The sequence below is a fragment of the Rhinoderma darwinii genome, chromosome 10, assembly GCF_050947455.1.
Source record: "Rhinoderma darwinii isolate aRhiDar2 chromosome 10, aRhiDar2.hap1, whole genome shotgun sequence".
Classification (NCBI taxonomy): Eukaryota; Metazoa; Chordata; class Amphibia; order Anura; family Rhinodermatidae; genus Rhinoderma; species Rhinoderma darwinii.
Genome location: NC_134696.1, coordinates 94427804 through 94452828, shown reverse-complemented (window position 1 = coordinate 94452828; position 25025 = coordinate 94427804). Strand labels below are relative to the sequence as shown.

The 25025-nt window shown below is 42.1% G+C and overlaps 1 protein-coding gene across 7 annotated transcripts in view; it reads left to right on the top strand.

Moving 5' to 3' along the window:
• The window catches only part of LOC142662235 (guanylate-binding protein 2-like), a 160195-nt gene extending 145587 nt beyond the window's left edge, over positions 1-14608 (top strand). For all 7 annotated transcript variants that reach the window (XM_075840342.1, XM_075840343.1, XM_075840344.1 and 4 more), the window contains 9 exons: positions 1085-1212; positions 3119-3228; positions 6047-6237; positions 8807-9049; positions 10300-10583; positions 11153-11365; positions 11899-12001; positions 12283-12476; positions 13596-14608. In XM_075840342.1, coding sequence (XP_075696457.1) covers positions 1085-1212; positions 3119-3228; positions 6047-6237; positions 8807-9049; positions 10300-10583; positions 11153-11365; positions 11899-12001; positions 12283-12476; positions 13596-13715 — 1586 coding nt within the window. In that variant the 3' untranslated portion in view covers positions 13716-14608. The remainder of the gene's footprint in view (positions 1-1084; positions 1213-3118; positions 3229-6046; positions 6238-8806; positions 9050-10299; positions 10584-11152; positions 11366-11898; positions 12002-12282; positions 12477-13595) is intronic.
• The last annotated feature ends 10417 nt before the right edge of the window (positions 14609-25025 follow it).

The window sequence follows — 25025 nt, the reverse complement described above, 5'->3', positions numbered from 1 at the left end:
GTACTCAAGATTATGTGAAAACTGTAAAAGGATGTTCCACAGCAAAGTTTTACTTTAAAACAATTGACATAGCTTAGTAAATATTATTTTTACACCATTTGTATAATCTACATAGTTATAACCTGTATTATAGTCGTCAGACGCACCCCTATCTGCTAAGCTGAGCTCCTATAATGCAGGGGTTAAGTTACTTTTTTCTACATCAGATCACTGGACAGTACCAGGTGTAACTACACTTTCCAGAATGCAAATCACTAGAGCAAGCTCTGGGCACCAGCAATGAATGCTGGGAGATTTCAGCTCTGAAGCCTACAGAATTGTGACTGCAGCTCTGGGGTATAACACATGCTGTAACCTAGAATCAGTACAGGATGAGTAATGTAATGTATGGTCACAGTGACTCCACCAGCAGAATAGTGAGTGCAGCTCTGGAGTATAATACAGGATGTAACTCAGGATCAGTACAGGATAAGTAATGTAATGTATATACTCAGTGACTACACCAGCAGAATAGTGAGTGCAGCTCTGGAGTATAATACAGGACGTAACTCAGGATCATTACAGGATAAGTAATGTTATATATGTACACAGTAACGCTACCAGCAGAATAGTGAGTGCAGCTCTGAAGTATAATACAGGATGTAACTCAGGATCAGTACAGGATAAGTAATGTAATGTATGTACACAGTGACTCCACCAGCAGAATAGTGAGTGCAGCTCTGGAGTATAATACAGGATGTAACTCAGGATCAGTACAGGATAAGTAATGTATGTACACAGTGACTCCACCAGCAGAATAGTGAGTGCAGCTCTGGAGTATAACACAGGATTTAATTCAGGATTAGTTCAAGAAATGTAATGTATTTACAAATTGAATAATTATAGGTGAAAATGTTAAAATTGTGTTTAAAAATTAGATTGTTTGCGAGCACAGGTAGACACTAAAGTAACACTAGAACATGAGTGATAGCCTTGTAGACTTGCTTTACAGTAATAAATAATTGTAATCACAAAAACAACTAATTTATTTTAAGGCTACAGATTTCTCCATCTCATATTTGATGTTCTTCTTCAATAATCCCAGGTTTTGCTCTGGGATCCAGCATTCAGTCAAAGACCAAAGGCATCTGGATGTGGTGTGTTCCTCACCCTAGGAATCCTGGAAAAACTCTTGTTTTATTGGATACAGAGGGACTGGGCGATGTGGAAAAGGTGGGTGAAAGTGACTGTCCAGCTACAACAGTCTCCACTCTTCTGGGAAAGCTTTCCACAAGATTTTAGAGTGTGTATGTGGGTATTTGTGCCCATTCAGTCAAAAGAGCATTTGTGAGCTCAGGCTCTAATATTCGGGGGAGAACGTTGGGTTCGCAATCTGCGTTCCAATTTATCCCAAAAGTGATGGATGGGGTTAAAGTGCAGCCACTAGAGTTCCTCCACACCAACCTCCTCATCCCATGTCTTTATGGAGCTCTCTGCGTGCACTGGGGCACAATCATGCTGGAACAGGAAAGGGCCGATCCCCAAACAGTTCCCACAAAGTTAGAAGCTACAATTGTGTAAAATGTCTTGTCATGCTGTGGCATTAACGTTACTCTTCACTGGAAATAAGGGGCCAAACCCTAAAAACAACCCCAGACCATTACTACTACTCCACCAAATTGTAAAGTATTCATTATGCATTCCGGTAGGGACTGTTCTCCTGGCATCCGTTAAGCCCAGATTCCTCCATCAAACTGCCAAATAGTGAGACGTAATTCATCGCTCCAGAGAACACTATGCTCCAGACTCCAGTGGCAGCGTGCTTTACACCACTCCAGCCACCGCATGGCATTGTGCATGGTGATCTTAGGTTTTATGTGCAGCAACCATGGAAACCCATTTCATGAAGCTCCGGACACACAGTTCTGGTGCTGATGTCGCTTCCACAGTCAGTTTGGATCTCTACAGTGGGTGATACAACAGAGAATGGGTGATTCTTACACGCCACATGCTTAAGCACTCGATGGACCCGTTCTCTGTGAGTTTGCTTAGTCTACCTCTTCGTGTCTGAGCTGTTGTTACTTCTAGATGCTTAGACTTCATAATATTAGCACTTGCAGGTGACCGGGCAGATCTAGCAGATAATGATAACACTTACAGATGACCAGGCAGATCTAGCGGATAATGATAACACTTACAGGTGACTGGGGCAGATCTAGCAGATAATAATAACACTTACAGGGGCAGATCTAGCAGATAATAATATTTACAGCTGACCGGGGCAGATCTAGCAGATAATTATAACACTTACAGGTGACCGGGCAGATCTGGCAGAAAATAATAACACTTACAGGTGACTGGGACAGATCTTGCAGATAATAATAACACTTACAGGTGACCGGGGAGATCTGGCAGATAACAATAACACTTACATGTGACCGGGGCAGATCTAGCAGATAATAATACTTACAGGTGACCGGAGCAGATCTAGCAGATAATAATAACACTTACAGGTGACCGGGGAGATTTAGAAGATAATAATAACAATTACAGGTGACCGGGCAGATCTAGCAGATAATAATAACACTTACAGGTGACTGGGGCAGATCTAGCCGATAATAATAACACTTACAGGTGACTGGGCAGATCTAGCAGATAATAATAACACAGGTGACTGGGCAGATCTGGCAGATCAGAATTTTTGAACTAACTTGTTGCAATCCTATGGCTTTTTGTTGCCATTTTTGTGACAGTGCCACGTTTAAAGTCATTGAGCTCTTCAATATGACCCATACTATTACCAATGTAGGTCTATAGAGATCGCATGGGTGTGCTTGATTTATGCACCTGAAATAAAAAATTAGGAGGCGTGTCCATATACGTTTGCCCATATATTGTATACCAATCATTTAGAATCCATGTTACTTTTTTCCAGTGCAGTTTATAAAATGGAAACTAAGTTTTGATTGATCATGAGCAATATAAGGTGTATGTACTTGACCTTTTTCACCTTCACTTCCGATCATGACCATCCTCCCCTCTTCCGCTCACCACGCCACCGACTGGTGTTGAGGAGTTGCCATCTTGGACTATAATTCAGTGAAACATTAAAATAACTTTTTTTTTTCTTGTCCTGCAGGGAAACTGTAAAAATGACGCTTGGATCTTTTCCTTGGCTGTCCTGTTGAGCAGCGCCCTGGTGTTTAATAGCCTGGGTACTATTGACCAGCAATCTATGGAGCAGCTACAGTATCCTTAATTATTTCTATTTAATCGTAAAACGCATTATATTCTATGTCAGTAGTATATGGGAATATAGGAATCTCTGTAATGGATCTTACTGGGGGAAAGGGTCATATTTCTCATCTTCCAGCAGCCTGTAGTTCCCCTTTCCGGCCTCAAGACTCTGTAAATGTTTAGAAACTTCTTCAGTAACTTAACCCCTTAATGACCGGGCCTGAAAAGGTTTTAATGACCGGTTACATTTTTCTGTTTTTGCCTCTCTGCATTTCGGCAGCCATAACTTTTTTATTTTTTTCATTGACGTGGCCGTATGAGGGCTTGTTTTATGCGGGAGAAATAGTATTTTTTTTTTTTCATAGTTTGTAGGTAGAAAAAAATTATTTTTACGGCGTGAATATAAGAAAAAGCGATTCTCTTCATAGTTTTTCTTGTTTGTTTTTTATCTCGTTCATGTTTCACGCTAAATAACCCATTCAATTAATTCTTCAGGTTATAACGCTCGTATAGATACCTAATATGTGTAGGTTTTTTTGTTTTTATTTAGTGTAGGGGCAATAAAATAAATTTTATGAAAAATAATGACATTTTTTTTTCATATTTTTTTTTTTTGTTACTTTTTTTTTAAATCCCATTAATGAATAACTTTATTTAGAACTTTATTTTTTACTTGTAATGTATTAGCATACTCCTGTATGCTAATACATTACACTATGTCACTATGACACAGGCTGCTGTTAGGGCAGCACATAGTGTGCCCGAACAGCAGGCAAACAGAACAGACAGCCCTAGGGTCCTTTGTAGGTCCCCAGGGCTGACTGCAGAGGGATTCGCCGGTGTTTGATCACGTCGCTGGGTTTCCGATGACGAGATCGAAGCGGGCAGTTCCCTTTTGATCTTGCCGCGGTCACGGACCGCGGCGATCAAAGGGTTAAACAGCTGGGGTCCGAATGTTTTCCGACCCCAGCTGTGTTCAGGAGGCTGCTCTAAGATCAGGAGCTGTAAGTTACAGCTCCTGCTTAGAGGATGAGCGCTCACACGAGCGCTCATCAGCCTGACCTACAGCGACGCCAAAAGACGTAGCTGTAGACTAAGGACATGCACTGCCTGCTGTAAAAAGACGGTGGGAGTTAATCTAGTGTGAAACCTGCAAATAGAAGATGAAGGGGAGAGGAGGGGGGATGCAATAGTAATATGTCTCCCTTGAGGCCCTTTTACACGGGCCAATGATCAGGCAAACGAGCGTTCATATGAAAGCTTGTTCCCAATCATTGCCCTGTGTGCCCAGGGCAACGATCAGCCGACGAACAAGCAAATGCTCCTTCATCAGCTAATTGTATAGTTTATGCAGCCGAAAATATTATCGTTTTCGGCAGGACATGTTTGTGTAAACAGGGAGACGTGCTGCCGACATGATAGAAATGTATGGGGACGAGCGATCGTAATAACGATCGCTTATCCCCATGCGTAACCGATCATTATGAAAGGAGCAAATGAGCACCTATTAACGAGTCGGCTTATTGACCGGCGCTCATTTTTGGGCCATGTAATAAAACCGTAAGTGTATGTTCACGCGCAAAATGGCTGTAAAAGGGAAAACAGCCTCTGATGTTTTTTGAGGCGTTTTTTGCGGCCGTTTTTGGAGCTGGTTTTCTATTGACCCAATGAATTACGGCTCAAAAAGTGGCGTGCACTTTTTTTATGGTGCGTTTTTTTTAACGCTACGCACCATTTTTTCCAACGGCCGCGTAAGAAAATGCCCCATTGGAATGAAATGCAGTTTTTCCCCATTGAAATCAATGGGCACATGTTTGGAGGTGTTCAGCTTCCGTATTTTCAGCCATTCTTTATGGTGTTTACGCCCCGAAAAACAGCTGAAAATAAGCTGCGTGAACCTACCCTAAGTCTATTGCTATAAAAGAGAAAGGCAGACCACTCTCACAGCACACCAGGAAGAGCCCATGGACTTAGCAGCCATGGAGACCGAAATTATACATATACGGAGTCCAGCAGAGGGAAGGCAACGGTCTAAAATGTTCAGGCTATAATTACATTTTATGGTTGTATTACATCTGTTGACTTCTATTTTTTTTTGTGTAATTTTCTGGCAATCTGCAGGCTATGCAAACAGCAGATCAGTTGAGGCCATGCCAACACGCACTAAGGCCATTCATCAGATTGTGCTTCGGCTGTTGCTATTCTCGGTACAGGTGATGGTACAAGGCAGCTCCTCTTACTTTTCCGTCTCCTCCTTGGTGACACCAGACAGAAATTACAATCTCACAAACCAAAGAATACCTCCCGTCATCCTCTGGTGGGTTAACCAAACGCTCATCTGGTAAGATTGTTGGTGATGCCGTACCTTTGTTCCAACTACAGGATTTTGAGGCTTTCTACGAGGAAAAAAAAGTGGAAAAATGTGTTTGTGTGGCTCTCTGACCTTCTTGCGAGAGTCATCCATTCACAAAATTGCTTCTTTGCTTCCCAGATACCACCATTTCATGTGTTTTCCAAATCTCCATTCACATGGTGCAGATTTTTTTAAAATCTATCTATCCATCTATCCACCTATCTATCTATCTATCTATCTATCTATCTATCTATCTATCTATCTATCTATCTATCTATCTATCTATCTATCTATCTATCTATCTATCTATCTATCTATCTATCTATCTATCTCATATCTATCTATCTATCTATCTATCTATCTATCTATCTATCTATCTATCTATCTATCTATCTATCTATCTATCTATCTATCTATCTATCTATCTATCTATCTATCTCCCACAGTCACCTTTTCCTTAGCAATACAATCTCTCAGTTACGTAACAGAACTGACAAAACTGATTAAGCTGAAGTCCTCTTCTGACCAAAGCAATGAGACAGCCGAATATAAGAGGTTTTTCCCATCATTCACCTGGTGTGTCCGAGACTTCACTCTATTACTAGAGAAGAATGATAAACCAATAACAGAAGATGAGTATCTGATGTCATCTCTGGAGCTCAAGAAAGGTAATTTCCTGGTATTTTGTAGTCTAATGGCCCTTTTACACGGGCCAATAATTAGGCACACGAGCGTTCATATGAAGGCTCGCTCCCGATCATTGCCCTGTGTAAACAAGGCAACGATCAGCCGATATATGAGCAAACGCTCGTTCATCTTCTATTATGCAGCAGAAAATATTATCGTTGTCGGCAGCACATCTCCATAGTAATGATCGCTGGTCCCCATACATAACCGATCATCGCTCCTGGTTTAAGGAGCAAACGAGCGCCGATCAACAAGCTTCCTTGATTATCTTCCCCTGATTTTACGCCCCTTAATGGGCCGTGTAATAGGACCTTGAGTTACTAGGTGTCAAATGGATGGGGGTAGGGGACTGGGAAGGGGATTTTTTGTATCCCTCCCCTAGTTTATCTTTGACAGACATTGTCTAGGTAATGCGTCTAAATAAGTAATTCGAGCTGCAGGTTGGGTCACATAACTTCCACTTCTTTAATTGCGGTCTTGCGAATTAAAATGGAAAAGTTTTGCAACTGCTGTGGTCACTTACACTGACATGTAGGAGTCACTCCAAAGTTGCACTTCCACAATATGGATTTTACTATCACACAACAGTCAAATGACTGGAAGTCCAGATGAAGCCTTAAGTAATCCTTCTAATAATGGATGGTTCACTCCAATATTTTTATTTATTTTACTACTCAAAAAACATATACCAACCTGCATGCTCTAATGTAGTTGAATGAAACAATTAAATTTAATTTGACAAATCAAGTATGGCAGAGGGGATGGGTCCAAGGGGAAGACACACACAATCCCACGATGGTGTCTCCAATAGGTATTTAGAAATAAATAGTGTAAGATATGAGATTAAAGGGGCCTTCTCACTTCAGACTGATGGCATATTGCTAGCATTGTAATATTTGTGGGTGTTAGACCACTGTATTCCCCGCCAATCACTAGAACAAAGTGGCAGTGGCTCTAAGGTGGTGCCCTTTCAGCTCTGCTCATCTTTTTTTGACTATAAAGCCCTGGACATGCAGCATCTATAATAAGTCGAGCAAAGCTAAAAAGCTCTGAAGGGACATAGAGCTTTTCCACTGTCGATCGGTTCTAGTGATCGACGGGGGTTACGTTTGTGAGATCCCAAGCGATATGCAATTATGGAACATCCTAGCGGAAAATCCATTTAATTAAATTAATATTAAATTTATTACCAAAGCACAATTAATTAATCAAGATTCATTGTTAGGACCACTATTATTCAACTTATTTATTAATGATATAGAGGATGGGATTAATAGCACTATTTCTATTTTTGCAGATGACACCAAGCTATGTAGTAATGTTCAGTCTATGGAAGATGTTCGTGAATTACAAGCCGATTTGGACACACAAAGTGTTTGGGCGTCCACTTGGCAAATGTGGATAAATGTAAAGTTCTGCATCTGGGTACCAACAACCTGCATGCATCATATATATTAGATGGAGCTACACTAGGAGAGTCACTGATTGAGAAGGATCTGGGTGTACTTGTAGATCATAGACTAAATAACAGCACAATGTCAATCAGCTGCTTCAAAGGCCAGCAGGATATTGTCATGTATTAAAAGAGGCATGGACTCGCGGGACAGGGATGTAATATTACCACTTTACAAAGCATTAGTGAGGCCTCATCTAGAATATGCAGTTCAGTTCTGGGCTCCAGTTCATAGAAAGGATGAAAAAATACAAAGAAGAGCAACGAAGCTAATAAGGGGCATGGAGAATCTAAGTTATGAGGAAAGATTAAAATAATTAAACCTATTTAGCCTTGAAAAGAGACGAGTAACGGGGGACATGATTAACTATAAATATATGAATGGCCCATACAAGAAATATAGTGAAATCCTGTTCCATGTAAAACCCCCTCAAAAAACAAGGGGGCACTGCCTCCATCTGGAGAAAAAAAAGGTTCAACCTGCAGAGGCGACAAGCCTTCTTTACTGTGAGAACTGTGAATCTATGGAATAGTCACCGCAGGAGCCGCCACAGCAGGGACAGTAGATGGGTTTAAAAAAGGCAAAGATAATTTCCTAGAACAAAATAATATCAGCTCCTATGTGTAGAATTCTTGTTTGAATGTTGATCCAGTCGGCTTAAACCTTCCTCGGGATCAATAGGGGTAAAACAAAGTTCTATCATTTCTTCCATCCCTTCCCTTTCTACCATCCCTTGGTTAAACTTGGTGGACATATGTCTTTTTTCGACCGTACTAACTAATAATAAAAATGACCTAACACAATTTTAGTATGAGAAAGGCGAAATGCTAGTTATATTGCAAAGTCTATTTCAACTGTGGTGCCAAAATGGCTCTTAGTCCGATAAAACCATATGACTGGATGTTGATGACCCTGGTGCCCAGTTTCAGTAATACTTTGACATCCCTGGACTCATATGGGCACACTGGTATCTGCAGAAGCCAACAACTAGGGTGCCACATTTATTAAGCCCGTCAAACTTGTCGACGGGCTTCCCCCTTCCCGCTTTGCTGGGTTCCCTTAATGCATATTAACACTGATCATTTATCTCTTTAAGGTACGGACAAAAGAATCCAGGATTATAATTTACCCCGTGAGTGCATTCTACATTTTTTCCACACGCACAAATGTTTTGTATTTGACCGACCGGCATCAAAGAAAAAACTTCAGATTCTGGAAACACTAAAAGAGAGTGAATTAGAAGAGGACTTTGTAGAGCAGGCGGCAATATTCTATAATTTCATGTTAACCAACAGTCGTGTTAAAACACTTGCTGGAGGAATTGAAGTAACTGGGAGAAGTAAGTGACATATTATGAATGAATGAATAAGTATGCACGCCCTCCGATCTCAGGACAAAATTATAAATGTGATGGCATATATGGAGTAATATTACCTGGTGTCCTCCAGTTACGCCCCTTTGCCCTGGATCCACCGCTTTGGGGGTCCCCTCGGTGTTGTCCCAAAATGGCCACAGCACTTCATAGACTGAGTCTAAGAAACTCCCTTTGTTCTTTTTAATTGGCCAGAACTGCTCACCTGAGCAGCTCTGGCCAATCAGAGAACAGTGGGAGTGTCTCAGACTCATAGTCTAAGAAGTGCTGCAGCCATGGTTGGACAACACAGAGGGGAACCCTAAGCAGCAGATCTGGGCACCAGGTAATATAAAACCATATGTATTATTTTTATGTGTTCTTTTCATGGTTTTACAAGAGTAAGAGGAATAAGCCTAAAACAAGTCTGTGGAGCATGGAGGGGTAGTCTACTGTATAACCAATAGAAGTTCATGAGATCATATCTGTGCTCAAATTGTGGCCACCTAGACAGAAGTCACGTGTTTGCTTAAAGGGACACTCAAAACAAAACTTTGCCATGTGCTCCATTATGGTATTCCATGTGTCAGTCTCTCCCCTGTTATTTATCTCTATATATCAGGCTGGGACAGTTGCTTAGCAGCAGTGTGAATCCGGCTCGGTGACTACTTTCTCTACTTGTGTCTATGGAGATCTATGTGTCACCCATCACAGGCTTCAGCAGTTCCTGTACCACACTAGTATTACACAGGGGGGGACAGAAACTTCTACCATCAGCCACCACTGATACTTACACAGGTTCCTGTCACACAGGTGTAAAAGAATATAGTGCAGCCTCCCTGTCTGTATACTTATGGTTTTTCAGCCTATTTCAGAGAATATAGAGAGAATAATAATCCTAGTGTCCCCCAGCATGCAGAAATGGTATGGTCTTTAGCTGGTCATGTGATGCTGTGCTGAAGCATCATGGGATTGATAGCAAAGCAGAGAGGAAGAGAAAGCTGGGGAGATCTAAGAATCAGGATGGAGGTTTCTTTAAAGCACAAACAAGGCAACAGTTCATAAAGTTAGTACCGTATATATAAAAGAAGTGTAGAGTGTGGTATACAGTCAGGTGGGGGGGGGGGGGTGCAGACATGGAAAGTTGGGTCACCACTGGAGATCTTCCTTAAAAATATACAGTAGTACCCCATGAGTCCTACAATGCAAAATATTGGAATTGTGTTTGTATGTCTCAGTGTTAGGGGTTCTCGCTGCCTCGTATGTGAAGGCAATTCAGAGTGGGACAGTTCCCTGCATGGAGAATGCGGTTCTGGCTCTGGCGGAGATTGAAAACACAGCAGCTTTACAAGACGCACTGTCCAAATATGAATGTGAGATGGACAAATATATCCCGAAATTCCCAACGGAGACACAACAAGAGTTCCTGACCATGCACATGGAAAGTGAGAAAGAGGCCATTAAAGTCTTCATGGGACGTTCACTAAATGATAAGGATCAGAAATATCAACGTAAATTGAAGGTCAGTCACTAGATAAAAAACCCCTGCCAATTGTTTGCCGCCAAAATCACACTATTAAAAAACTGCTCACCTAGAGCTCCAGTCTGGTGGCTGCAATGGGTAAGGAAATAAATTTTGCCCTAATTTGTGAATTGAATTATCAATAATCTCAATTCCATTTATTTTTTTACTTTTATTGATATGTTTTTTTATTATCTTTTACCTTGGCATCCAATGAGAACTGTTGAGTCTGTGTTCCTATATCCAGAATGTCAATCACTAGTGCTAGTCACCAGCATGACAATGCCAAGGGTAATGCATGGCCATTCTAGGACAGTGACCACCCTTCTGTCATAGCACTGGACTATATGGGGATTGACTGCGGCACGAAAGTTTCCCACAATGCATTCAAAAACAATTTTACAAATTTTTCAAGTTATTGCTTCACCACGAAGCTCGAGCTGAGCGAATAGATTTTCTTGTCACTTATAACATTATTCGAGCATTGTCTGGCACAGCGTAGTGATGTTTTCCATGATGATTATGGAGCACTTAAAAATATATCTTTCACTTTTTTTTTTTTCTAACAGGAACTAATTGATCATAAAATGATTGAATATTCTACAAAGAATGAAAAGGCTTCAAGAGATTTTTGCAGGAAACTTCTCCAAGAGCTAAGTGTGACTATAGAGAATGACATCTTGCAGGGAAAATATTCCGTACCTGGAGGACACAAAAAGTATTTAATGAAGAAGCTTAATGTTGTAGAAGCTTATAACATAAAACCTGGAAAAGGCATAAAGGTAAATTTTACAAAAAAGCTAAAAGCAAAATAAGAATCAAAATCGGTGACATTGCAAAAATACATCACATGGGTTGTCTTCTTTGTAGTGCCCTTTGCACATGCCTAGTAGTGTACGTTCAGTACCTCTTCCTATACAGCTGACCCTCTTTCATCTGATTTTGTAGAGGGGGAAACCACATTTCGTAAGGTGGTTGTCTAAAGCGGACAACATGTGACACCCAAGCTATCACAGTTCAATTTCTGGAGTGTGACAACCACACTACTCGTACTCGAGCACTGGTGATCTCTATCACTTGCAGTCAATATTGGTGATGTACTGTATAAAGAGTCATAATATGAGCGGGGAGATATGCTTTTGTCACCTCCATATAGTGGCCTGCGAGTTAGGACCCGCCATATTCGGGACACTACCTAGCAAACACTTGGGCCAAATAATTATTCAATCACAAACCTGAAGAATTGCCCAAAAAATAATTACAATGTGAAATTCCAATTTTGCCATGTAACCAATTTTACTTTTCCTATCCAAAGGCGCTTGAAGTGATGCAGGAGTATATCGCCGAGAAGAAAGAAATTGAAGCTGCCATCATTCAAGCAGATGATAGCCTGACGAAGAAAGAGAGACAGCTCGCAGGTAAGAGATGATCAGTCGTTCTGAAACCTTCAAATGTCTCGGTCATTGCCGCCATATTTGACCCATTGATGTCTCTGGACCTCCATCCTTGAAGACATTAATGAGTTGGCTGCATACTTAAACATTTTGTTAAAGTGGGTGGCTGGAAGGGTCACTGGGCGGGGAAAATTATGAAGGGGCCGATCACTAAATCATTCTTGGGATCGGTGAGGGTCCTGGCACTGTGATACGACGTCTGATATGTATTTTTCATACTGATTTGTATTTACACACTGTTTTAGAGGAACGTGCTCAAACCGAAAACGCAGAGAGAGAGAAAGAAATTATAGTGCAAAATAACAAAGCTCTGCAACAACGTATGGAAGATCAGGATAGGAGTTTTGAGCAGCATAAAGAAATGCTCATGGACAAGATGGAACAAGAGAGGAAGATGATGATGCAGCAAAATGAATTGGTGATATCTCAGAAGCTCAAGGTAGAGTATTGTATAACTCAGATCTTATTTGGAGTTGGCATGTTGTGCTGCCCATGGACGTTAGAGGTTTGTTGGTGGAGCATGTGAACAAAGCATGCTCGAAAGCAGAGAAAATGGGATTGCCCAAAACTGGCCCTTTTAATGCATGCCTTCCCAAATCATACATGGGCCCTTTCATCTTTTTGCTCGTGTTTTTAGCAGTTGCCCACCCTTAAGTCTTACTGGTGGTGTCTTGCTGCGTAGATAGCACAGTTCCTTATGGTGCTCCCACCAGAAATCTCCGCAATGTCATTGAAGCTTGACTCCAATAATGTCTGCAAGACTCCGGGAAAAGAGTTCTATTCACAGAGAGCACTCTCAAACGTGAGAGTAAGGGAAGGGAGTCATTTAAATAGTTTTTTACCCATGTTCACACAGGGCGGATACGCTGCATAAAAGTACACAGCAAATCCACCCTAGACCCCGAATTTAGTCTGAAAAAAACGCGCCAAATTGTAGTGCAGTTTTTTGGGAGGAATGTCCGCTGTTGAAAACAGCAGGTTAAAAAAAAAGCTTATACTTGCCTGTAGTTATGGTGACACGTCCCTCTGATGTCCGTGCAGCCCGGCCTCCTGGGTTGACATTTCATCCCATGTGACCGCTGCAGCCTGTAATTGGCTGCAGCAGTCACATGGGATGAAATGTCATTCCAGTAGGCCTGCCTGGAAGAAGAAGCACAAAATTCTGGGTAAGTATAATCTATTTTTTTTCCTGAGATCCGATTTTTGCGGCGGAATCGCAGCTTTTCGGCCGCAAAAATCGCAACATTCGCAGTTTGTCAATTTAATGGGGAAAACCCGCAACATAGAAGCAGCAATTCCGAAGCCTAAACTGTCATGCTGCGGATTTAAAAAAACGCACCGCAGGTAAATTTAGGAGCGTTTTTACGCAGCGCGTGGATGAGATTTGTTCAAATCGACTTTGCTGCTACTGTATTACGCAGAGGATTTTCCACAATGAAATCCGTTGTGGAAATCCCTTTAGACAACAACTAAATTCAACAACATTATACGTGCCCCTGGTTTTAATATTTTTCACTAGTTTTGATAAATCTTTTTCTTGTTTTTGTGTCCATTTTAGGAGCAAGAGGTGATGATGAATTCTGGGTTTCAAGATAAAGTCTCAGCCCTGCAAAACGAAATTGCAGGTTTACGAAGGCAGAACGCCACACAAGGAGGGAAAAAATGTATAATATTGTAAACTTTTTGGGAAAAATAAACTTAAATCCCTATTCTAAACGAAATATTGAAACAATGAACTTCTGGTAATCTGAAAACGATGGAATCTGGAATTCCTGGTAATTTAGCATTAGAGAAGAACGGTCCTAATCCTGCACTGCCAGAAAATGAATGGTCTGACTATTCCTATATTGGACCCTGATGTGATATTCGGGGGGGACCACTATCTTTTCTATACAGTTTGCTCTAAGGACCGTTGCAGGCAAAGTTTAGCTTGGATAAATGTCAGACCTGAAGCACATTATGGATCAACTGAGTAGCAGTTTATCAAAAATGGTGGCCTACTGGATGTGTCATATCCGGTCCTCTGCTCTATCTTCAGGCTATGAATGTACTGAGCCGTGCCATCTTGGTGCTTCAGTGTTCTGTATTATGAAAATTTTACTGTAATTTAAATTTTACTGTAATAATTGTCCACATCTGCTCTCTTTTGACTCTGCAAGATTACATTCAAACCACACCGCCGAGAAATGTTTCCAATCTATACATCTAACGTGTCCATAGACTTTCATTTACCCAAACATGTGCCAAGTGTCCTCTATATGAGTATATCGTAAAAATAACAATGCACCATACCATTACATATATAACAAACAATGAAGGGATCTATGGGGTCACACAAATAAATGACATCTACAATAATAAACAGATAGCCATGTTAATTGGTCTTGTCTAGTTATAGGTCTTTCCATAAAGCTATTACATGTGTCTTATTATTTATCTCTATCGTTGTTTGGTTTTTGTTAAAAATAACTAAATCCAATGACCCGGAACTAATTCCTCGGTTTCTCCGTAGTGTAAGGATCGTTAAATGATGTGACTGTAAAGCAATAAAAATATATTCAAAACCATGAATATGGAGTTAAAGCCATGATATGATAAGACATGCCCTAGCGTGGATTTGTTTCGGTGGTGTTGCTGATCGGCAGGGGTGCGCTGTCACTTGCGCGGAATGAATATTTATAATTCCCAAGGAGGTTAAGGGGGGAATCTTTCTCCATTCATAGAGTAAAAATATAGACCCAAAGACTTACAGATTGTTTGAAACACATCAAATTAAAAAAAGAATTTAGCGTAGATATAGTTCTAGGGTGTTGCTAAGTACCAGGAACCCACTGTTGCTTGCTTAGACTAGTTATAGATCCCTAGGATGCTCGGTCATTATGGGGATCCAGGACGCAAGGGAAGGTTTTATTAAGGACGGGGTTAGAGTGGATGTAAGAGACTTGGAGAGGTTATGCAGCTCATCTTAATGAGAAAAAGTAGTGGTGTAATATCCACCAGGAGTGGTTTAGAGACACCCATAGCACGTTGGACCTCCTTTGGTCTTCAGAACCGCAGCAATTCATTGTGGCATAGACTCCACCACGCATTAAAATTGTTCTGCAGGAATATTGGTCCATGCAGACCGGATAGATCCTCGCAGTAAAGTGTCCTTCCACCATAGGGTGAACAGACGCCATGAAGGGATGAGCTTGGTCGGCCACAATGCTTAGATAAGCCCTACTGTTCAACCGTCCATCCCCAGCTATCAGAGGACCCATGGTGTGCCAAGAAAACATCCCCCACACCATTACTCCACCAGCCTGAACTGTTCACACCTGACAGGAGGGGTTCATCGATTCATACTGCTTGTGCTAAATTCTGACCCTCTTATCAGCATGGTGCCACCGAAATCTGGATCATCTGACCAGGCAATGTTTTTCTACTGCCCATTGATCCCATTTTTGCGTTCTTTTGCTCACTAAAGTCTTGCCTTTCTGTTTTTCTTAGACAGTAATGGCACTGGGACTGGTCGTCTGCCTGTATCGCCGTTCCATACGTTGCAATCGGCTGCAATTTGCTTGACACTGCACGGCCTGTTCGTTAGAACGATTTTTGACACCCTTCTCTGAACCCTTTCGTCGACGAGTTGTTAACGTCCACAGGATCCACTTTCGCTGGATGTTTTTCCTCGGTCACACCATTCTCTGTATACACACGACACCGTTGCACTAAAAAAAAACACAAGGTTGGCAGTTTTTGAAATACTGGCCCCGGCATGTCTAGCACTGATGACCATGTCTGGTTCAATGCTCCCATTCTAATGTGTATTTACACTGAAACTAATCCATGGAAAACTTGTTCACTTGATTTTATGCTGCACTCCGAGTTCACGTGTCAGGAAGCTCCAATCATGAAAGGGCAGGTGTCTCTAATAAAGTGTGAATGAACAACCTACAAAAACCTCTAACCAAATCAATGGCGTAAAGAGGGGTCCCCAATTTACAAGTATACAACCTAAACACGAACCACGAGGGAACAAAAAGCCCCCCACAAAATATAATAATCAAAAATATATGCAAAAATGGAAAATCTTTATTAGATACAATAGACAATAATACAATATGGAATAAAAGTATGGACTATACACGAAGAAAAGAGAAACAGTAGGGTCAGATGAAATAGACCAGTGACCTGCAGAGACAGTCACCTAAAGTAAATGGAGCACACTCAGTTACCCACAGCAAAAAGAAAATATTGCATAATGGATAATATGCTCATATATATATACAAAGTGATAGCGGTGCCAACTAATTGGAAGTAAGCCTCGACGCGCGTTTCGCCAAACAGACCGGCTTCGTCAGGAGGCTACATTAAGTAAAACTAGAGGGGTTTAAATAGGAAATAAATGGTTGCTCTCACCTGTGATGAGTGCAAATCGGCGCTCAGACACGCCCGCAGAGAGACTCACACATCACTGGAAGCGCTGCACGTCGAATGGTAGGGCGCGACATGATGACAACAACCAAGAGTCACCATTGTAACGCTAAGCGGCACTCCCGGATGTGCAATGCAACACCTCCGTAATCTCGCGAGATTTCGTTTCCCTTGCTAGGAATCTCAAAGAAAAGAGTCAGAAGTGTCAGGATTCTGAATACACATGACGTCCAGGCTGGATTTCATGTATATTCATTATCAGGACACTTGATTAAGGTTAATCTCTGTGTATGCGGCTGCACATCGCTGCTGTGTAAATGAATGGAGATGAGTGAATGATGCTGACTGGTCACTGATTGGTCAGCGTCATACACGTAAACACGCCCAGTTAAAACACAATACACTCCCAGTTGGACATAACGAAAAAAAAAGCATAGTTGTCCATTTCAAACCTCATTTGCATATATATAAAATAGCTCATAACTTGGCCAAAAATTAACGTTTTAAAAAAAACAAAACATTACTGCTATCTACATTGCAACACCGATCACATGCAATAGGATATAGGGATTTGAGAATCTGGTGACAGAACCTCTTTAAGGGGACAGCCTGTTTTGGCCTTATGGACAAGGCCAATTTTTTTAAAATCTGACATGTGTCACTTTATGTGGTAATAACTTTGGAATGCTTTTATTTTTTCAAGCGATTCTGATATTGTTTTTCTATGACACATTGTACTTTATGTTAGTGGTAAATCAGTGTTTATTTGTGAAAAACACCAAAATGTTGAGAAAATGTGCAAAAATTAGCATCTTTCTAAATTTAATTGTATCTGCTTGTAAAACAGATAGTAATACACACAAAATAGTTACTAGTTATCATTTCCCATATGTCTACTTTATGTTGGCATCATTTTCAGATTTTTTTTTTATTTTTGTAGGACATTAGGTTTAAAACTTTACCAAAAACTTCTTACATTTTCAAGAAAATTTCCATTTCAGGCCTTATATATTAAAAACTCCCCATAAATCACCCCATTTTAAAAACTGCACCCCTCAAAGTATACAGAACACTATTTAGAAAGTTTCGTAACCCTTTAGGCATTTCACAGGAATTAAAGAGGTGAACTTTACAAATTAGATATTTTTTTCAGAAATTCAATTTGTAATCCATTTTTTTCTGCAACGCAGAAGGTTTTACCAGAGAAATGCAACTCAGTATTTATTGCCCAGGTTCTGCAGTTTTTAGAAATATCCCACATGTGGCCCTAGTGTGATAATGGACTGAAGCACCGGCCTCAGAAGCAAAGGAGCACCTAGAGGATTTTGCGGCCTTCTTTTTATTAGAATAGATTTTAGGCACCATGTCAGGTTTGAAGAGGTCTTGTGGGGCCAAAACAGTGGAATCACCCCCAAAAAGACACCATTTGGCAAACTACACCCCTCAAGGAATTTATCTAGGGGTATAGTGAGCATTTTGACCCCACAGGTTTTTTGCTGAATTTATTGGAATTAGGCCATAAAAATGAAAATCTACATTTTTTCTTAAAAATTTTTTTTTACAAGGAATAAGGTGAAAAACAACCCCAACATTAATAAACCAATTTCTACCGATTAAGGCAATACCCCATATATGGTAATAAACTGCTGCACACGGCAGGGCTTAGAAGAGAAGGAGCGCAATTTGACTTTTGCAGCTCAAATTTAGCTGGAATGGTTTTCGGGTGTCATGTCGCATTTACAAAGTCCCTGAGAGACCAAAACTGTGGAAACACCCCAAAAGTGACCCCATTTTGGAAACAACACCCCTTAAGGAATGTATCTTGGAGTATAGAGAGCATTTAGGCTCCACAGGTCTTTGACAGAATTGATTGGAATTAGGCTTAAAATTAAAATCAACCTTTTTTCCACTAAAATGTTGCATTTTTTCATTTTCACAAGGGATGAAAGAGAAAAAGCACCCCAACATTTCTAAAGCAATTTCTCCCGAGTACGGCTATACCCCATATCTGGTCATAAACTGCTGTTTGCACACACGGCGGGGCTCAAAAAGGCAGGAGCACCATTTGGCATACAGATTTTGCTGGATTGTTTTTTGGTCGCCATGTCACATTTGCAAAACCCCTGGGTACCAAAGTATAATGGAAAACCCGAGAAGTGACCAAATTTCAGAAATTACACCCCTCAAGGCATTTATAATTTGCCTGGACATGTGACAAGGCTTAGGAGTGAAAGAACACAATGCGCATTTGAGGTCTATTTTGGTGATTTTCGCAGCATTGGCTGACAAATGCACGGCTTTGAGGTCAAATAGTTAAACATACCCCCATGTAGTGACCCCTATTTTGGAAACTGCACCTCTTAAGACATTTTAAGGGATGTAGTGAGCACTTTGACCACACAAGTGTTTTTTCATTAGAAATTAATGCTCAGCAGATGGTGCAAACTGAAAATTGCAATTTTCCACTGATATGCCATCTTAGTGCACGGTATGTTTGCCGTTTGTGCCACTGAAGAAAAATATCTCATAAACTGTTAAGGGGGTTTTCCCGGTATAGGAATGCCATATATGTGGATGTAAACTGCTGTTTGGGTACACTGTAGGCTCATATGATTCTGTAGTAGAGTGAACAATGTCTAAGGCCTCATGCACACGGCAGTAGCCGTGTGCACGGTCCGTTGTTACGGGCACAGACGGCCGCGTACTCCCATTATAAAGTATAGGAGCACGGTCCGCAAATTCAAATAATAGGTCATGTCCTATTTTTTACGGGTCATTTCTACGGTCCGGACACTTACCCGTAAATATAGGTGTCCGTGGGTCATAGAAATGAATGAATCCGTATTTTTATATGCAATTACAGATAAAAATTACGGTCGTGTACATGGGGCCTAAATGGGGTGGATTTTTCTGCTATGTACTCAACGTTTCGATTTTTTTCACAATATAACCTATGACTAATGGAAAGGGAGCGGTGGATTGAGGAAATAATATTTTATATTGAATTTTAATGTAAAACATGCTGACTGTTTTAGTATATGTATGCTATGTGTATAGACGCAGTTGTGTCTAATGAAGTGTTGCACAATGTGTATATAATGAGAGAGCAGAGCACGCCCTGGAAGAAGCTGGACAAGGCGAAACCCAGGGTCGGGCAGGAGAGGCTTGGCGTGCAACGTGGAGATTTTATACATTTACGAGCGCTTTTTACTTTGTCACTCTGTGAGTATATGAAATAAAGTACCGAAAGATTTTATCCAACTCTGCAGTCTGCGCTATGTTTGTCGGCTTTTATCCTCTGCAGAACCTCTTTATGTGAAGGCTGGGAGACCATGCAGAAGAAAAATAAAGTGTGTTCTGACTTCATCTACCACCTCTTACCTTCTTGATATTGGGGATGGTGAGAAACTTTTCCTGGAGTTAAGGCTTATTCAGACGAGTATGTAACTCATCCGTGTGACGGTCATTAAAAAATCCGCCGTCACACGGACGCATGTATTTCATTGGGGTCGTTCACATGGCCGTTGTTTTAACGGAACGTGTGAAGGGTCCGTGGAAAAGGAGGACATTTCCTATCTTTGTCCGTTTTCTCGGATCCCTCAATAGACTGTGATCTAAATTTGCTTGGCGCTGCGAGAAACGGCCCAGTCACCATGGTCGTTAGTGTTTGCCACCCTATAAAAGCATTGGGGACATCACCGGCATGGCTATGCTGCATCCTCACGCTGGGGGCGATGCTGATCTTATAAAAGGCGGTTGTTTCTGCCATCTAGTTTTCAGTGTGCGGGAAAAGCCTGAAAAACAAGCTGTGTGTGAAGCTGCTGAGAGAAACTGCTTTGTAAAGCTACTGGTGGTGTCGAGCAGAATGTGTGCAGACCCTGAGTAGAGTAGTTCCAGAAGAAGGTGACAGATAGGAGTCTCCCTGTGGTGCAGCGTGGGTGACAGGCAGGAGCCTCCCAGGAAGCAATGAGTGAGGAGAAGCATTTTGAGGCCTGGTGTAGACCAGGATTTTTTCAGGACGACCCTGTATCGGGTGCGAGTGCCCTTGACTGTCTTGCAAGTGTAAGGCCTAATGTATATGATCGTAGTGGTTTTGCGGGCCACGGATCTGTTGAAAACATTCTGTTGTGCTGCCGTGTGTCATCAGGATTCATGGTTTCGCAACAAAAAAAAAATATTTTGTCAGTTTGTGAAGACGCATATCCGGACCGTAAAACGGCTTGCCCTGAGTTTTTGTGGTCCAGATTCTCAGCCCCAGCACTGATCCATGAAAAAAACGGTTATGTGCATGGGGTCATAGAAATGAATCGGTCCCCAATTTATCCAAAAAATGCGGATAAATGGCGGACACAAAGCACGGTTGTGTGCATGAGGCCTTAGCCAGCCTTCACCGCCTGACGGAACTAACTGGAATGTGATCAAGAGACCTCTGGAGTACTGAGAAGTGTTCTGTTGTCTGCTGTTGTCATGGCCTGTGTTAGCGTATGTTCACACGCTGAGTCAAAAACAGCTGAAAATTACGGATTTTGAAGCTGAAAACTTTTTTTCGAGGCATTTTTTCCAGACATTTTTGGAGCTGTTTTTCTATTGACACTATGAAAAACACCTCCAAAAATGTCTCAAGAAGTGACATGCTCCTTCTTTTTACTGGGTGTTTTTTAACGCGCGGTTTTTTAAAACGGTAAAATAAAAACAAGCACCCCATCTGAACGAAATGCCGTTTTTCCCATTGAATTTAATCGGCAGAAGTTTGTAGGTGTTTAGCTACCGTTTTTTTCTGGCGTATTTCGGGGCGTTTACGCCTGAAAACAGCGTGTGAACATACCCTTACAACTACTTTAGGGGGGCTGCTGTCACTACTGTACGGAGGGAGGCTACTGTGACTACTAGGAAAGTTTTGGAGGAGACTTCTATGATGACTGGGGATATGGAGGCGAGACACAAGTTTTACAACTCAAAGGGAAGTGTCAATGCTGTGACTTCCTATAGGGGAGCTTTATTCTTAATACTGGGGGGGATCCGGCCCTGTGTGTCATTGATGGATGATACTTTTTGGATCTAGCTCCTAGACAGGGCTAAGATTTGTCCAGGAGCGATTCAGGAGTCTGGAAAAGCTGAGTGACAACCCCAATTGACCAATAACAAAAGTTGCAATTTCCAACTACAGCGTGTAGAATCTCCATTGTGTAGCGCTGAGGTAAGGGAATTTTTCTTTTGAGCAATAACCTCTATGTCTGTGGCATTTCCATTCTGAGTCATCTTTATGGCTCTTCCACTTTCTCTTTGAGTCGTGACTACAAGGCAAAAAAAACAAAAGTTCTTCCACATCTCTTAACATTGCAAAACTACTGACATCACTGTCCATAGATAGACAATGACCTCAGGAGCTTCCCCGGGCACAACGCTTTAGGGGGTTTGGACGACGTATCCTACTACATGCCTATACAGAGAGATGCGTTGCCACCTTCGGTCAGAGATATACGTTGGTTGTCCTCCCGGCATATACCTCAGACGGAAAGAAATAATGCCATGTGAATGGGGTCTAAGATGTGACATTCCAGTTATTGTGGGACACTTCCATGTCCCAATTTTTACTTACGACTCCCGCAAACTGGACCATAGAAGTGGCTTCAAAAATAGGCATTTATGTGCCTTTTGGGGGCATTCCAGGAGGAATGGTCAGGGCTTAAAATCTCTGAATGCTTCCAACATACCCGATAAACGTGTTCATTGGGCTTTAGTAGCCTGGCCATAAGAGTTTCCTTTCTTCCTCCGTCAGGCTGGTATACGTTGGCATACCTTTTCAGAAGCTTTCAACTATGGAGTCCGTCGGAAGCGCTCCGGTCGGGTGTCCGGCATTGGAGAAGCCCTTGAAATCACTGTCCATATATGGACAGTGATGGCAGCTTTAAACTACGGAGTCCCCGGCAAGAGTGCTTCCGACATCACAATGAATGCGCCGTAGCGCTTTTACATGTAACGCCAGATGACATAGCGTGCCGATGGTGACTGCCACTGAGGAAGGATTTGATGTGCAACTGCTCCTGCAGTGCACGCTGCAAGTCTTACCCCTCTGAGTGATGGTTTTAGCGGTCTCCTTATTGGCCGCTACAGCAACGAGTGGCACTTGCGACCGCTATGCCGAGGGAATCAAACATCGGTTTCTCGGTCATGCAACTTGAATGACCGAAAAAAAGGTATGTTTAAAGTGCCCTTCACGAAATCACCCTGTCAGCAGTCCCGAGGCCTCAAAACTGCTGATAGGTTCCCTTTAATGCGTCATAATGTAAGTAATATCCAATAATATTTGACTAGTATTAAAAGTTAAAGTGGTAACTACGTATTTGTGAATGATGCAGCAATATTACCAATAGTGATAACAAGTTTTAGAATTATTTGTGCAGGCGATATCCATGCATACAATCCTTGAAATGGCGCAGTAACAGCAGCTATGTTTATAGTCAGAGGAACACAGTGAGGAATTGAGAACATCAGGTACCAAAAATATAAGGAACATAACTGCCAAATACTGTAATATACAACCAGAGCTCATTCTGTGCTCTTAAAATGGCGACCAACTCAGCAGCCATCTTTTTACTACGTACCTGCATTTTGCTTTTTATTAATTGTACATATTTATATAATTTGTTTTTTAACCCTTTACTATAGATATATATTTTTGGAAAAGAGGTCGCCTTGAAGTGGCAAGTGCGCTTATACAGTTTAATCAAAATGTTTACTAAGAACCTCATATTCGTACATTTTATTTTGCTGAGCCGCAATAGATCAAGTATAGCAAGGGTAACCACCTCAGGTATGGCCCCCCGTTGTGGAGGAATAACCATCGTTGGTATGGCTCCCTGGCGCGGAGGGGTAACCCTCCCAATAAGGACCCCGGATGTGGAGGGGTAACCATCTCAGGTATGGCCCCCTGGTGTTGACTGGTACCTACCTCTGGTATAGCCCCCTAGCATGGAGAGGTAATCGTCTCAGTATGACTCCCTGGAGAGAAGGGGTAATTAATTTAGCAATGGCCCCCTGGTGTTGATGGGTAACCATTTTAGGTATACCCCCTGGTGTGGAGGTGTTACCATCTCAGGTCCCTTGATGTGGAGGTGTAACCATCTCGGTATAGCCCCCTGGTTTCTGCACACCATTTATATAAGACCCTGTTAGGGCAAAGTCCCTGGATCATGGCAATCATATTTCACGTGCCTGCAGAATAAATTTAGCCCTCCTACCAGATGACTATGGCTGGAGGGGAGAAAGAGGCCGGTCTGTTTTTTGATGAGATCTGTAGCTTCAAAGACCCTTTCTGTTGAGAGGTAAAGATGTTTGACTGTTTATATTGACCAACTCAAGGTTTCTCTCAGGGTTGCCATCAGGTCAATGCAGCGACAGCTGTAAGCTCCTAATGCCACCAGCTAAGACGGGTGCCCAGGACTGTTCTTCATAATAACTCTATCCTCTGCATGTATCATCTATATAGACCTTTAGCTCCCTGGGGGAATGGGAAGCACCAAGATGGTGCTGGCCCATATCTAACAACGAAGAAAATTTTCAGCTTCACATTGGCTGCCTGATTGACTTGATCATTCGTATTAGAGGAATATGGCCTACTCTTAGATGATTGTCCGCGGACAGAGAACAAGTACAAAGAGTGGTTGTTGCCCACACAGACATAACTGAGGGACCATGTGTTATATAGGTGGCAAGTGTTGGATAATGGAACAACAGCGGTGAGGTTCACAACATGAGGTGCTATAGAGGTCGTAGTAGCAGTCCGGAGAAGATGAAGCACAGCAATTATCTTTCTCTTCCCATATCTATACTCTTCACGTCTTTCTTGTCAGTAGGGTGTAATAGCCGGAAGGAGGTGATGGGAAAGTGAGCCCTAATCTACCCACCGCCCTGTCCCTGCCTACTTGCAACGACCCGCCCTAGGCGATGGGGTACAACTGGGCGGCGGTCCCTACGCTGTCTAAGTGCACGGGAGAACAAACAGGGAACACGCAAGGGAAGGGGCAGTAGCCACGGAACGCCGCGAGGAAACGCAGCGGGGAATGAGAGGCAGGACCAGGATGAAGAGAGTATACCAAAGTGGGCACGGAGAAGGAAGCAAGCCAGGGGCAAAGCAAAGCAGGTTAAGCGGAACTGCAGCAAGGCAGAAGCACGGCAGGAGCAGGCTGGAGCAAGCAGCAGTGAGGCCAGGAATCCAGAAGAATTACAAGCACTGAGGAAGAGAACAGGGCAGGTAATAAAGGACAGGGGGCGGAGCTAACTCCGACTGACCAGGCCGCGATAGGCTCTCCCACTCCTGAGCCTGCCACCCTGGTTGGTGGGAGCCGGTGTCAGTCTAACAGGTCTGGCCTCAGGTGTGGATTGATTAATCCCAGGAGTATACCTAGACGTAGTACCTGGCAGATCCCTAACATAGGGGCAAATCTTTGCCAATGGGCTTGGCTGGTACTGGAGGCAGAGATATTCCTTGTCCCATTATCATACCAGGGTATAATGCATGTTGTACAACATAAACGATACATACAATTGTAAAGAGAATAATCCACGGATC